Here is a 16,519-nt window from a genome sequence, read left to right on the forward strand (position 1 = left end):
ATCTCTGGGGCAATCCAAGACTTGCTTTGTTTGCATGTTTCCACTAAATGCCACTGTGCCGTATGAGATAAGAGATTGCATTTGAAATATCAGCCTCTTCCAATTTCGGGCTCCTATGTAAAGTAGGGTTTATCATTTTTGATCATGCTTCTCCAGAATTAGTTGTCAAGTTTCAGTACCTGGCAGGATTCAGAGAACAAACATTCAACCATGGTGCTCAGTGGCTAACCCAACCTTGTAGAAGACACAAGCAAAGCTATTTTGCTAGGGTTGACCAACTGCATTTCAAAGATCAACATCTCTAGCCTGTAAAAGCTCTCCTAGCCTATTAAGAGAAGTGGATGGTCATTAAATAAAATCAGATGAAGCACACATTTCTAATGGCTTACCTGGGTGGTAAATTGGCAAAAAAAAAAAAAACCAAATTGCTAGTTATTTTCATAAGCATGATTGGCTATGGCAATGTAACAATGTTTTAATTTGATTAACCAAGGTAAACATTCCTGCATTTTGTCCAGTCTGTTGGTTCAACAGTCCAGCACTTCAAATGTAATCATTGTTAGCATTTGTCATTGGCTTACCTTGTGAATGCAACTCAGTTATTGTTGTTATTACTTGGTTATATACTATTACCTATGTATATGGCACATTATAAAAACCCTGTACGAACACAATATGAAAGGCAACAAAGAAAAAAATGTTAAGATTTATTAACATTCATGATTATCCTTGGAATAGATAAATCCTGTTTCCTACAAGGTACCAGTACGGAAATCTTACCCATCCCTGTTCTCAATGTGACCACCTTACTCAACAGCTCAAGAAAAATTTCATCACCTGATTAGTTTTCAGAAACTGCAGATTATCTAAACTATTGTGCACAAAACTTAGTAGAATGACTACTGCAACATTCTCAATTATTTAGACTTCTTTTAGCCAGAAAGGGTTTATTTTCCAACTTCTAAATTTAAAGAAATTGGAAATACAATGGATCACCATTTTGTACAGAGAATCACATTTCCCCATCTAGTCACAAAAGACACAAAGTTGGGAACAAAAATGAAGGTTTGCTTTAGGAAAAGATGAAACACTACAGTTTTGCATTTATTATTATTATTATTATTATTATTATTATTATTATTATTATTATTATTATTTCAAGAAGTGTCGTGTGACAACAAGCATTCTTCCAGTTAGCTACACATCCTACACAATTATACTTTTAAAACATTACATTTTTGCATTCCCATTTATGTTTTAAATATGTTTCCAAACCAGTTGGCTTGGGTGGTGACTCAAAGTAATTAAGTTGTAATCTCAGAATCTTTGCCAAAGCTGTCCTTTAAAACAACTTAAAATGGATTTCAGAACTTCCGTTTTTTAACTCATACTAATCTCATACAGATCAAAAGTCTACATCCTTCCAAACTGTGTAGAAATTGAGAAGATACTCAGCATTTTAGAGATTTAGACCGAAACAGCCTTAATTATGGGACATGCTTTTGCTGCTAAGTTCTATAAGGTTATTCCAAAATAGCAGAGGAGTGTTAGACTTGTACATTGGTCTCAGTAGATACTCAGGTTGGGGTGGAGTGATCAGATCTGCTACTGCTTCTTTTGCTACTTGTATTTTTAATTGATTAGTACAGCACAGGATAGATGCTCTGTAAGATCATTGCAAATATATGGAGATTTTTTTTCCTCCCTTCGTCTACTATCAAAACAAAACAGTTCCACTTCATTATTATTATTTTTTTTTTAGCGGCTGATGTTGTTTTGAGCAATATGTTGGAAGATTTTCATCTTGGCAGGTTTTATTTTCTTCCATCTGACATTATCTCTTAATTATAGGAAAAGATAAATAGAAAGATTCAAGCAGGTGCTGAAGCTGATATGAAACATAGCTCTGGTTTTGTGTGTGTGTGTGTGTGTGTGTGTGTGTGTTGCAGGGGAGAGACAACTCAAAGGGACCATCGTTGAGTTTCTAGCCAGCAAAATTTTACAGCAATCCATAATCAACAGTAGGCAAAGATGTGCAAGGGGATAAACAAATCCTTTGAGTTCTGGGAATTTCTTGATTTGAACCTAAAATCCTATTTCACAAGACTTCATGGCTAAACCCAAAAGGTTTTTCTGTCCTTCTTTCTATGACATAAATTAGAAAGCTGTGTTCATATATACATACATAATCATCATGCTTTTCCCTTCCAGTATAAGCAACTTCAAGCAAATTACAGGAAATGAATAAGTAGTAGCCAACGCAAGACATTAAAGACAGGATATAAGAAAATGATATCTAACATCTAACTAAATGTATCTTACACCAACACCATTCCTTATCTCTCCACATATTTCTACCATTGTGATCTTTGTTTCCACCACATCCACACACCTCTTCATACAATGCCTTTTGTTCTTTAAACTTCTCACTTTACTTTCATTCACAATTTCAACTATTCTGTTCAGTTACAACTTTATTTATTTATTTATTTATTTATTTATTTATTTATTTATTTATTTATTTGGCTTGTATGCCGCCCATCTCCCCCACAGGTGACTCTGGGCGGCTCACAATAAAAAGAAGAAATACAATTCTCTCCAAGATGGCTAAAAACTATAAATAATTTAAAAACATATTAAAAATACCCTAAAAAACCTCCTCTAATTTTGGCCCTATAAAAATCTGTAAGATGCTGGGGGGGGGCAACCCATCACCCCACCAGCCATCTCCACAGGTACGGGCCCCCCTCTGGCCCCCAGGCCTTCTGGCAAAGCCAGGATTTAATACCTTTCCTGAAGGCCATGAGGGAGGGGGCACACCGGACCTCAGGAGGCAGGATGTTCCATAGGGCGGGCGCTACAGCAGAAAAGGCTCTCTGCCTAGACCCCACCAATCGAAATTCCCTGACCGGTAGGGTCTGCAACCTGCCCCTTCTGCTGGACCGAGTGGGATGGGCTGAAGTGACCAGGGCGAGGCAGTTCTTCAGATAACCTGGTCCCGTGCCATGAAGGGCTTTAAAGGTGATGACCAACACCTTGAATTGGACCCGGAAACAAACTGGTAACCAATGCAGCTCGCGCAACAGCGGTGTTATATGTGCCCTCCTAGGGGCATTAAGAACTGTCCGCGCTGCCGCATTCTGCACCAGCTGTAGCTTCCGGATACTCTTCAAGGGTAGCCCCATGTAGAGCGCATTACAGTAGTCCAACCCAGAGGTGACCAGGGCATGAGTGACCGTGCGGAGGTCCCCCTGATCCAGGAAGGGGCGTAACTGCCACACGACACGAAGTCGTGCAAAGGCCCTCCTGGCCACGACTGCCACCTGCTCTTCAAGCAGGAGTCGTGAGTCCAGGAGAACCCCCAAATTACGCACCGGGTCTGTCTGGGGTAGTGCAACCCCGTCAAGAACCAAAGATGACAAAGTCCTAGATCTTGAGGCTCCCCGTATCCACAGCCACTCCGTCTTACCAGGGTTCAGCTGAAGCCTGTTGTCCCCCATCCAGGGCCCCACAGCCTCCAGGCACCGCGAAAGGGTAGTCACAGCATCACTTAAGGCACCTGGGATGGAAATGTATAGTTGGGTATCATCAGCATACTGATGATACCTCACTCCATGGCGCCGGATGATCTCACCCAGCGGCTTCATGTAGATATTAAATAGGAGCGGTGAAAGCACTGACCCCTTTCTCAGACTTTCCCTTCCTCTCCACCCATTCACTCTTCCTTCATAGATTGGTCTTGCAATTTGGTTCTCATCGCTTCTCTCAATGTAACCAAATGACCTTGCTGGGCTTCTTTCATACTGCTCACTCACTTTTGTATTCAGCCCACATTCATTCAACATTGACTCATTCCTGATCCTATTTCTTTGTTTTGCCATACACACAATACTTAAGAAAATTATTCCTGCTACCCAAAGCTTACTTTTGAGTTTCTCCTGCCATCCCTCAGCTTGATCTAACATCGTGAGCAGAAGCAGGCACTGCCATATCCTGCCCACTACCTTTGTCAGCATTTCCATTCTTAAAACATCTTCATCCATTTTGCTATCTTTAGTAAACTTTCTACCAAGGTACAGAAATGCCCTTATTTGCTCTACTTTGTGGCCATGTATATACAGCTTGCAATCATTTATTTCATGTCAAACACAACTCCCTTAGTCTTTGGCAGGTTTCAAACCCATGCTAATACAATTGTTGCATCATACAATCTAACATTCACCACAGAATCATTGATGTTCCAGGCAACAATGCATTCTGTACATAGAAAAGTTGGTCTCAAATCAACATACCTTTAACATAATCACAAGTATTATTTATATATTAACCTGTAAATACATTTAACAATGAAGAGGATATCATACATCCTGGACTTCTTCCCTGTTCAATATTGAATTATCCACTGAGCTTTCCATTTATTGTCATACTCCCATCATCTCAAATCATGTCAGGACTGTTATTTTTAATTCAATTTACTCCATTGGAAGATCCTTGTTTAGTCATTTTAATCCATTTCCAAAACAAACAATTTTATTTGCAACAAAATCACTCTGCATTTTCTCTTCCCTCTTTGGTGACATTCTTTACAACCATCTTTTTCTCTTTGTACATACCATACAATATATTTGATCTTTTGCAGTAGTCATTCTCTTCTATGAGTTTTTATCATCTACAGCCTCTTTCATTTCATTCTACATATCCCCATTAGCAAACTCTGCACACTTTTCCTACTTCCATTCTTTCACTGATTTCCTTTCCTTATATTTCCATTTTCCCCAAGATCTATTCTTGACATTACAGAAAAACGGCCCATCTCAAATTCAGATCCTGTCATTATCCATGTGTCCTTCGCTAATTCTCTCAGTCCTTCAAAAAACAAAAAGAAGCAAATCAGCCACACTATTTCTTTTTATTTCTTCCTTTGCCATGTGTGAATGAACAGACTCAGGCTTAAACCATTTACTCAAAACAAACAGACTTTTTTTCTAAGCCATTTCTAAGCTACACTCTCTCATCTCTTTCCCACCCAAACATTCATGTCACCTAGCTGAACCATTTTTTTATCTGGAATGTTGCACAATTTTTCTGAAAATGTATTTCTGATTCTTCCATTATCACCATTCAATGAATCATAATATGCAACTGTCACCAACCTGTGCGTTCCTACTTTCAAATTCACCCACAACAATCTAGATGATGCCAGTTCATGCTTTCTGACATACATTTTAATCCTTTTATACATAATTAAACTGCCATCTTCACTCCCTCCATGTATTTATCAACTACTCTCCACAAGATGAAGCCATCTTTATTTAGATCTATCCTCTTTCTCTTAGTTTCACAAATGCACAGTGTATCTATGTGTCTTTCTTTCATTGCACTTGTTAGTCCTTTACCATGTTCTCTTCTTTTACAGTACAAGCCACAATCTTCCATATGCCATGGTCTTCACCAGATGGACCCACAGATATTGACCTTTACTGACCATCACAGCTTGGTCGGATGAGGTTTTTTGACATAATATAAGGATTAAAGCTGGCAAGGCAGGAAGCAATGATTCTCGGTCCAGACAGGATCATTATGTAAACATGAAGCAGATGTCCTCTTTGCTCAAGGCTGGGAAAAGAATGGCCCAAAGACCAATGATGTGAAAAGATGGGAGGAACAGAATTTAAACTCTTGGACTGACATATATTTATAGGGTTTGATTCCTGTGTTCAACCACAGAGAAGAGAGAGAGAGAGACTGTGAAACTTTTACCATTAACAAGTTCTTAAATGTCAGCTTACATTTCTGGAGAAAAAAGATTTAAAACTGCCCCTTACTTGAAGTCTAACACGTACGGTAACAGGTTTCAGGAAGATAGAGAAGGTGTAGACTAAATCAGCTTTGACTAAAATACCAGCCATAGCCGCACCCGTGCCACATGCAGCATTCCCTACAATATTTATTTATTTATTTATTTTATTTTTTTTTATTTTATTTATTATTAAATTTGTATGCCGTCCATCTCCGCCCAGTGGGTGACTCTGGGAGGCTCACAATTAAAATCAGAAACCCCATCAACATTTAAAAATCCCCTCGTAAATAGTTAAATAAATAATCCATTAAAAATCAGATCTAAACAAACAAACCCTGCACATAAATACTAAAAACATTCAAGATGACCGGGGGAGGGCAAGGTCAATCACACCATAAGCCACCTCCACTGGTGCGAGCCCCCTTCTGGCCCCCAGGCCTTCTGGCACAGCCAGGATTTCACCCCTTTCCCAAAGGCCATGAGAGTGGGGGCACACTGGACCTCGGGAGGCAGATTGTTCCATAGGGCGGGGGCCACAGCAGAAAAGGCCCTCTGCCTAGATCCCACCAGTCAAAATTCCTTGACTGGTGGGGTCTGCAACATGCCCCTTCTGCTGGACCAAGTAGGGTGGGCTGAAATAACCGGGGCGAGACGGCTCCTCAGCATAAAAATAACCACAAGGGCAACATAAGCCCAGTTTTACTCAAGCATACTCACACTATTCTATGCAAGCCAAGATCTGTAATCTAAAGTCTACCTTGCAAACCAATATACTCTTGCCTACATCAGCATAACTGCCTCCTATCTTCTGCCCAGAGACTGATGATCAGAGAACAGCATACTTGAATGTTCATTCTATCACCTAATAAAATGAAATAAGCTACAAAACAAAATGGAGATAGCAGGAAAATTTGACATTGTGCTACCTAAATTCAAGGTGCTGTCAACAATATCATATGTATCCTCCACCAGTCAGATTTTAAGAACCATTTCAGACATTCTGCTTGTAGGAAGCCATACGTATCTGCATAAACTATGTCATGTATGAAGTGGCAAGATCCATAAAAACCTTCATACACCGACTTATAATATGATTTTGGACACAAGAAGTGATAAATTGTGTTAATTTTCCAGGAATGAAACTTTAGTTTTGTAGAAATTTCTTTTGCAATATACTGAATAACGAAGTTATCCCATTGGAATCCAAGTTTTCATACTGGAACTTTTTTCTTATAGCTGCATTCATTGGAGATGTTCCTACATCTTAGAATAGAAATAGTCATGCAAGGGGTTAACTCAAGAAACAAGATGCAGACGATATATAGGAAAATTGAGGAACAAGCAAAATAACAACAGAATTTAACTTTGGAACTGGGGAGAGACAGAGTAAGTCTCTTTTTTCCAACATAAATTGAAAGTCAAGGAGATCCTATACTGTATATTCCTTACTGGGATTTTATTCAAGGTCAGCATCAGAAAATTAGGCTTTAAAGCCAATAAGAATAAAAATATTCTTACATGATGCATAGAATTACCTCCCTAGCAAGTATCTTTGGACCATAGAGAGCCTGTATATTAGGAATGAACTCACTTAGGAATTGTTGATAGAACTCAGCTTATACATTTACCAAATGTACAAATAACAGCATGTAACATTCTAACACGGTTTAATGACATCTCCACAATTGCAGCTGAACTGTATTCACAAAATGTTTAATAATTTAAAAAATGTTGCATTTACCTGTGCACTGTTGAAAAGAAGGTTGCATTCCTTTATGGGTAGATCAGCGGTACTAACGATCTGCAAAAGAAGAGGAGGAAGAGGAGGAGGAGAAAGAATGTATCATTATATTTGGGTATAGCATGATCACAGGTAAGGAACTGTTGAAACTGACATTAAAATCATGGAACTATTTGTCAGACTGCCCATCACTTAATGGTAAGGAACATGATCTGCATTCTTAATGTCCCAAATTACATCCCTATCATATCCAATTAAAAGATTTGTAAGATGGCTTATTTACCTTTGTCATGGCCAGAAAAAAAGGCAGATTTATACATCCTTTGTAAATCAGGCTTATTAGTTATTGCAATCTTTGATGTGTCTTTACAGACACTACCTTTAATAAAAATGTACACAAGCAAAGTTGAAACCGAATAAGATCACATCAGGCTGAGAAGATAATTAGGAGACTAGAAACAAGTCTTGTGAAAAGAGACAAGGTATTGGGGATGTTTAGCCTTGAGAAGAATAGTACAACCTTCTCCAAATACCTGAAAAAAATGTCACACAAAAGAAGATCCAGACATCTTCTCTAAAATAAAAAATACAGGATGCAAAATAAAAAACACATTTAAGTTACAGGAAGGCAGTTTCTAACTGAATGTTAGAAAAATTGGGTGCTTTCCCTTGGATTCCTGCATGGAGCAGGAGGCAGCACCGAGTGACCGAAGTAGCATCTTCCATTTCTAGGAGTCTAAATATTTAAGAGACCAAATCTGAAGAATAACAGTTAACTAAGGCACCAGAACTGGCTCATTCATTGCCACTGGAAGTTGCCTACAGATCTTGGGGCTTGAAGTCAAATTAGACATGATCTATGAGATTCATGGTTGTATTTATTTGCTTGCTTTATAATTAGCCGTTCTGTTGACTTTGAAGATCAAAAAAGTAACAATCTTGTAAAGTTTAACACTTTACCTATGAACACAAACACACACACACTAAAAGAGCTCCGTAATGGAAAGGCTAGTTCAGAGTTGGTAGATTCAATCAATCTTGGTTTGGGGATCAAAATCTAATGGTGAAAGACGATATGAGAAATCAAGGTGTAAGGGTAGACAGATATGCTATCCTGCTATGTTTGTCCCAGATACTGTTGTGACAAATATTATTACCAGGATGAACTGCATGTGTACCATTATCTTAAACTGTTGTATGCTTATATAGTGAGATCCAATTAAAATCCAACATTTTTGAGGAAAAAGACTTGGATTTGTTAACGGGCTGTACTACTGTCCCAAAGCAATTGTCCACTAGCCTATTTTGGCCTTCATATGTTGATATAGCGGTCAAAGCATGCATGCACTGTTAAAATGAAGTCAATAGCTTTTCATATATGCAACCTGCAAAGATAGCTGGGAATCCTCTGGGAGTTACAAACTGGAATCAAATGAGTTACAAACTGGAGTAAAACAAGTATCCTTTCCTGGAAAATACCCAGTTAAAATCAAATGTTTCTGAGTAAAAGGCCTTAGGTTTGAGGCAGACTGGAGTAGTCTAAAATCAACAGGCTCATCTGCAAGTTACTTACAAAAACAACTCAGTAACAACACCAAGTCTAAAAGAGTTCTCTTGGTTTAATGTACAGTACGTGCACACTTACACCCATACACACACACAAGAGTAAAGGCTGTGAAAGCCTTGAACCTCTACAAAGGCAGAAGCTCAGCATCTTTTCTTGATACGGTGTGCATAAGCCCTTCTCCCACATCTTCACCCAGGCTTTCAGTAAGGGAGAGTAAGACCCTCACTTCATTGCACTTGCCATCTTTTATTTTGTATGTTTTATTGATTGGATTGTAATTTATTTGATTGTTGTGAACTGCCCCGAGTCATTGAGAGTCAGGCACCACACAATAAATTATTATTATTATTATCATCATCATCATCATCATCATATGAGAGTGCTAGCATAATTATAGAGCTGTCTTAAGATTTGCCTTCATATGTCCCCAAACCTATCTCTTTGGAGCAAGGTGAGGATCTTGGCTTAATTTTGGGGGGGAACCTAAATACTCACAGTGTATTTATAGAAACCTGCCTCTCAAATGAGGGTACACAGGGATTATCTAAGTCAAAATGAAATGGGAGGGTCTGGCCATTGCTGTCAAAGAAGCGGGGAATTAGGCCTTTGGGGTGGGGGGAGATAAGCAAATCCTAATTTGGCACTTGAGACAGATCAGCCTATATTTACATTCAAGGTTTTTTCTTCCTTTAGGATCAGTGAATCATTTAATGTTGCACTGTCAAATGATCATTGTTTGCGAGAGAGGAGGAGGAGGAGGAAGAGGCCGCATCCATTTGTGAGTATGTGCAGGCAGTTTTCCGAAGACAAAAGACAGAGGAAAGTTGAGCATTCCCTACCCCTGAATGCTGACCAGTGGCCAAAAAAGGGGAATTCAATTTACCTTTGTCCTTTGCCTTCCTCAGAAAAGCATAATCACTCACAAGTGGATTCTCACAATATTGGATGTTAATTGATACCCACACATGAAGCTGCTTTATAAAGATTCAGACAACTGGTCTACCAAGCACAGAATTATCTTAGTCCTAATTGACAACAGCTTTCCCATGAACCTGGTGTCAGTTTCACCAAGATAAGACCAACTGAATTTTAAGGGTGTCTACATACCAAGCATACATCATACCCTTGATTATAGTTCCTCTTCATGGACCTCCAAGCGGGCCATAAGGGCAGATGCTTTTCCTGGCACTGATGAGCACACAATATTGTAATAGTACAAAAACTGTCAGATAAGAAGTTCTGAAGAAATATATTTAATTATTTAATCAATGCACCCCTCACAGGGGCAAATGTTTGCTATTCCAGTATTAAATGTAAAGCTCTTTCACAATGTGCAGTTTTCATGTACATTATGCTTTACATCATGAGCTTATTCAAACCTTCTCAGAATAAAGTTCCTCTAAGTTCTGGGGGGATATATTTCAGTACAAACTTAAAATGCAAGACCCAATCATCTCTTTTTAATAGTAATTTTATTAAACATTACAGTTGCAATGATAAAAACTAATACAAACTAAAACAACAAAAAAAGGAAAGAATTTAAAAAAAAAGGTGCAGAAAAGAAAAAAATAGAAGGAAAAATAGAAAATAAAAAATAAGAATATAGTAAAGAAAAATAAAAGAAATATATAAAGAAATAACTTCCCCCTTCACAACAAGTATAAACAACCTTAGTAACTTATCACCTTCTCTTAAAATACAACGAATGGTCTCTTCTTCCCATATCCCATTTCTTCTCTATATAAACAAATCATTAAAACCTCATCATTTCAGTCCTGATCAGCAGAAGTCTATTACTAGAGATAACAACATATCTATTTTAACCTTGATCAAATAAACCAACTTTATATTCCTTCCTTTTACTTTTAATAATCTTCATCTTTAGTCCCTTCAAATAATGTCCTAGAACTTGATATCTTTTTATTTTTTCTTTGTCCCTTCTCATAAAATTTTTCAAAGCTTTAACAAGCCTCTTTTGTAAATACAATATAGGAAAATTATCCAGGTCACTCTCTTGATTTGTTATTTGTATATCCCTTTTAATTGTTAAGACACTGGTCAGTTTCTTCTGTATGTCCAGTGTAACATCTTTTTCCATATCATTCTTGTAGCCTGTCAGTTTTAAATCTACTTTCAGATCAGTGTCAATCTTGTCCAGTAAAACTTGTTCCTCTTCCATAGCATCTTTAAAACACAATTTATCTATAGAGGCAGACACTCTTAAAATTAACTTCTGGGTCCATTGTTCAAAAATATCCTTCAATATGTCCAATGTTAAAATATTTTGTTTCATTCTGTATTAATAAGTCAAATTTAAGTGTTGTCCTTTAATTGTAATCTTTAATTCCTTCTAATTCCCACTAGTGTCCAACCTTCAAAGTCCCATCCTATCATTTTTTTTAAAAAAGAATTCAAAACAAAAGCATTTTCCCACAGGAAGGATTCTTATAATTAATTCCAAAATTTCTTTCAAATTTACCTCAACCCTTAATCCAATTGTAACTTTCTAAAATCAAAGTTTTAACCACCTTTTTGCTGTTTATTCCTCCCTCCCATTTTTTTTTTAATTTCCTAAACTTGTAGTTAAAACTTCTTTCACTAAGGATTGAAGGAAACTCACCTGGTGAGTTTCCAGACTTGTCAATCCAAAGGTTCCTAATAGCCAAAAAGCAGTTAACAAACAATTTCCAAAAGTGATTAGAAAAAGAAGTATGTAAACCCTGTGTCCTTTTAAAGGCACTGACTGTGGTTGGAGCAAAAAGATGGCTATTCCCTCTTCTCCCAGAACTCTAAACCCACCAGAGACCTCTGTCTTGCAGTCTCCTCACAAGGAGCAACTATATGGAGCACTTGTAGGTGATCTCAAGTCTTCTCCTTGTCCAGAGAGGAATTATGAAGAGCTTTTTTTTTTACTTGCCAGGTCTTCATTCCACCCTGGTCACCAGCTCTGTTTTTAGTAGAGCCATCTTCAGTTCGCCATTTCTTCCCTGGAAGTCCCAAGACCCACGTATCTCCATGTAATTCTCAGTGAACTCAATATGTCAGTTTCAGACTTCATCATTCTTTAAAATTACCCAGTTTGACCACACTGCCTGAATTTCCTGATATATTAGGGATGGCAGTTACTGGCTAATCTCCATGTAAAATAGATTTTTAATAATCAATTACTATTTTCCTTTATAAGGTAATATGCTAAAGAAAATAGCTGAAAACAGCAACACTCCTTACTATATTATCTTCTTCTCTTGCTCTTAGCAAATAATCTACTACATAGTAGACAACAGAAATAGGAATTTGGCTGGTAAGTCAAAACCAGGAAACCCCCCAAAAAGCTTGATTGTCATCAGTTGTAGCAGAATATGGAAACTGAATCCAACTGGCTGCTTTTGGAACCAAACTGCTTTAATTACATCAATAATTCTTCATAATATTATGGTATCACATCAGAAACATACAGATTAAGAAATCCTCTTTGTTACTACTTGGTTTATATGCTCATATTCTTCTCGCAGCTGCAATTTTAACAATGTTGATACCAATGCTCCATTAAGACATTGATTAGAATTAAGGCTGTGAATCAGATTTCTCCTAACCCCAAACTCCAAGGCAGACTGATCTATTTTTGGTAATTCAAAAACCTGATCCATTACGATTCTTACTCTCAATGAATCTCCATCCCCAATCAGTTTTTCTGGGATATTTCAATGATGATATTGTGGTAGCCAAAGGAAAAAGAAAAGGGAGTGTCAATATTGAATGTAGCTACCAAGCTTGCCCTCCAATGAGAGTGATCAAGCCAACATTGGCCTTCTCAATTATTGCATTTTGGAATGTGAGGGTTTGGGGAAATCCTTAGCTTTATTAACTGCTTCACACCACTCCATTTTTGGTTACCCGTCTCCCTTGGTGAATTGCTGCACGATAGTCCTTTCATGATTGCACAATATTGAAAACAGATAAAAAGTAACAATGATGCAGTAAGTGAGACAGAAGGCCAGAAGACATCAGACAACAGTTCTATTCAGGATCCACCATCAGTTTAGCCCAAGGCCTGGGATTTTTAAAATAAAGTCAGGGTGGGGGCCACATTTGTTTCATGGGGAAGCCTCTTCCAGCAGGCAGGAGCAGCGACAGGGAAGCATTAGTTAATGGCTTGTGACTGATTTATATTATGGAAAAGACCAGGAAATAAATCAATTTTACTTCTGCCCCAACTCTTAGCAATCAGCTCCATCACATTCAGAAAGGGGCATCATTGTTTATTTATGAACACCTCTTCGCATGAAAAGTCTACTCTGAAATCCTTGGCACCAATGTTTCACAGCAGGGACTATCACTGTAAACGCCATCTCATTCTGTCTCAGATAACCCTTATAAAACTCTAACTTGCTTGCAAATCTGTCCAATTCCAAGAGGAAACAAAATATTACAGCCCTTTATTTTTTCTTATGGGGTTAACATTTTTCTCAATCTTGTTTCAAAACTGAGTACTATAACAAACCAGAGTACCTGTAAATTATCTAGATCAAAGTGATTCATTTCCCCCCAAACCTGTTAGAGTGGTCTCTGCACATTCCTAACCATAAGAAACATAGATGGAAGTTTCATTCTCATTAAATGTGTTTGCTAAATCAGTGATGTATTCTGCTCAAGCAGAATCCATGGGGAGTAAGTACTGTTTTATGCAGAAGATTAGGCTCCTTTACCCTAAAATGAAGTTTTAAAGAAACTTAATCCTCCATCTTCACTGCTATGACTACCTGATCTTGCAACCAAAGAAGGTATTTCCCATCACAGTGATACGTGTCCTTCAATTTTGAAATTCTTCAATACTGTATCCATTAATTGAGAGAATGCTTCCAGATTATGCTAAGAGTTGTTGTTTTTTTCCTCATTCCACATGACATTCTGATTCACCCAGGCTCATGCTTCATTTCATAATATAGGAACACAGAAAGTATGGTTTGTTCCCATGTTCTTAGGCCTATTAACTGTGGCCTGCAAAAGTCCAGGTGGCCACTAGGTGGTGGCATTGAGTTAAGGGTTTCCTAGGTCCTCTTGCTGCCATCCCAGAATTTGCAGCCCAAAAACAGACCTACAACTACAAGCAGTTTTGTTATAAATGATATTTGAAGACATACATGTTCATCCAGGCATTTGCAGGGTAACAATTGCCTTGGGACCTTTTACAACTCAACTATTCTAATCCTCTTACTTTCACTACCTTGTTTTAGGAAAGACCATTTTATTTCTCTAAACATTTGTATTGAGGGCTATTTGATTGCTCATTTTGTACCTTCCTCTTGGCCCCTTGAGGATGAAGAGTGATATAAATAAGTAAATAAAGAAAAAAATAGGAAACAGAAAGGTTTAAGGATGATTGGGATTCCCCACCCCAAATACTAGCTCAGCTCTGCTAGAATGAAGAATGAAAGCATGCAGGAGGAGGAAGAATAGATGGTGGCATGAACCCCCATTTTCCTAACTGGCCAGAGAACTAGATAACAATATTGCTTCCTAAGATAAGACACATTCTTCAGAAGAAAGTTCTCCAGGTTTAGCAATTAGATCAAATAATATGCTTTAGCAGTGTGATCGAAGTAGTTTGCTGCATCAGCGTACTGGAGCAAGAACAGAATCTACATTCTAACTCTGCACCATTAATCTAAAGGAATTCTGCCTAGGCTGTCCTCATTCAGCTAAAGCCTATGGGGCTGTTTCTCACTGAAATGCAGAAGTGCTACTGCTCCCACTTACCTGTTCTTTTTCACTTCGAACTCAAATTTCACATGAAATTATCATAATTATTCCAAGTCATGAAATTTCTGTGTCCGATACATGTGTCTGAATAGTGAAAGCTTCATGTTACACAATTATCCTATGCTTGACTTGTTCCCCAACTTTTAAAAAAGGCTATAAAGATGTGGATCTATTTTCAGTATCCCTGATTTGAAATATATTTTAAGGCCGTACAGTCCTGAAGATCTTGAAATATGAGAACATCGTATCTTCCAGTTCTTTAAGGTCTGTGTAGAGACATTAGTGGCTGCCTCCTTCTCCAGTTCTGCCCCATTAATATTATCATTGAGAATTACACTATAAATATTTCCCCCTTAGGGTGCACCCAACAAATAGGAAAAAAGCACTAAATGGATCAGCTGATTAGTTTTTGTAAGCTACAACACATTTTTCCATAAACACAACCGCTGCAAGATCAGTGTGTTTATGGAGCCTATTCTTCAATAAAATCTGAGATGTTTTAAATTAATCTTACAAAAACTATACATTCATTCTCCAGGACATATGAAGAATTCAGCATCAAAGCATAAACTAGAATATTTTATTTTGGTATCATCCCCATTTCTGGCAGGACAAAACAAAAGATCTCACACATACTTGGTTCCTATTTGATCCAAGATATATCTACCAATGCTGGAGCTGTAATCACATCCTTGAAAAGTGACATTATATAGTCAAAACACTGGCGCCCTAGGAATCCAAGAATGCAATATTTTTCTTTAAAGAATGCTTGCTAGTTTGTTTGCTAATACATATTCAATTTGTTAAAAGCCCAGAGAGAGAGAAAGACAAAGAGATTGATTTCACAGGTGTGACAACAGCGTTTCTCAACCCAAAGGCACTTCTTTTTAAAATTAAGACTGTTCTGGAGGGAGAAAGAACCTAATTAACTCTGCCTTCTCTCCCATTTAAAGCACTGATCATCTAGTGTGATTTCGGCCTGATTTACTGTCCTCCACTTTGCTGGATTATCGCCTCTAGTTCTTCTTTAACTCCTTATTTAGGGCCTCAACCAACTTGTTTCTGGTCATCTACCATTCCATGTTCATTTAGAAAATGTAATCTGAACCATTAATACATCTGTGTATGTTGCAGGATCACGGAAGTGTCTAAATATTTCCCATAACTGATAAAGCAACTAGTTTTGGTGTTTCATTTCTTGACAAATATATATGTGCCTGATAGAGTTTAATTTAAGATAGCCCCTAAACATTTCTTATATATTCAGAGCTGGGGATTTTTTTTATTGTTTTGATCCTGCAAAGGATCACCTCTTTTCTTCTGTTTGCTAAATCAGTGACCGTCTCATTTCTGGTAGGGAAATGTTTCATTTCAATGGAATTACTAGACTAGAAAACATCAACAGAACACAAGCATTGTCCATTGTAACTAGGTTTGGTTCAGTATATGTGTCATTACTTCCAACGTTTAAAAAGATAGGAAGTAACTTAAGCTGTGTGTATTGCTTTTCGTTGCAAGGTTGCCTGGCCTATTCTTAAAACTGTCATCTTTAAACAGATCAGGAAACAAATAGACAAATGAAAGAATTCTTCAGAGCTAGACGTAACATATTACCTTCTGCCTTTCTCTATGGCAGATACAACAAAACACC

The 16,519-nt window shown here is 37.7% G+C and overlaps 1 protein-coding gene across 2 annotated transcripts in view; it reads right to left on the minus strand.

The window, feature by feature from the left end:
• The window catches only part of PPARGC1A (PPARG coactivator 1 alpha), a 625,128-nt gene that overhangs the window by 378,017 nt on the left and 230,592 nt on the right, over positions 1 to 16,519 (minus strand). The window contains exon 2 of one of the 2 annotated variants that reach the window (XM_088131377.1): positions 7,542 to 7,601. In XM_088131377.1, coding sequence (XP_087987503.1) covers positions 7,542 to 7,601 — 60 coding nt within the window. Of the gene's footprint in view, positions 1 to 7,541; positions 7,602 to 16,519 lie in introns of those variants that run through there. The other variant, XM_088131381.1, reaches the window with a different exon arrangement.

This window comes from Python bivittatus, unplaced genomic scaffold (genome assembly GCF_059951505.1).
Source record: "Python bivittatus isolate LINGU-HERP-01145 unplaced genomic scaffold, Pbiv_v1 ctg000960_np1212, whole genome shotgun sequence".
Lineage (NCBI taxonomy): Eukaryota > Metazoa > Chordata > Lepidosauria > Squamata > Pythonidae > Python > Python bivittatus.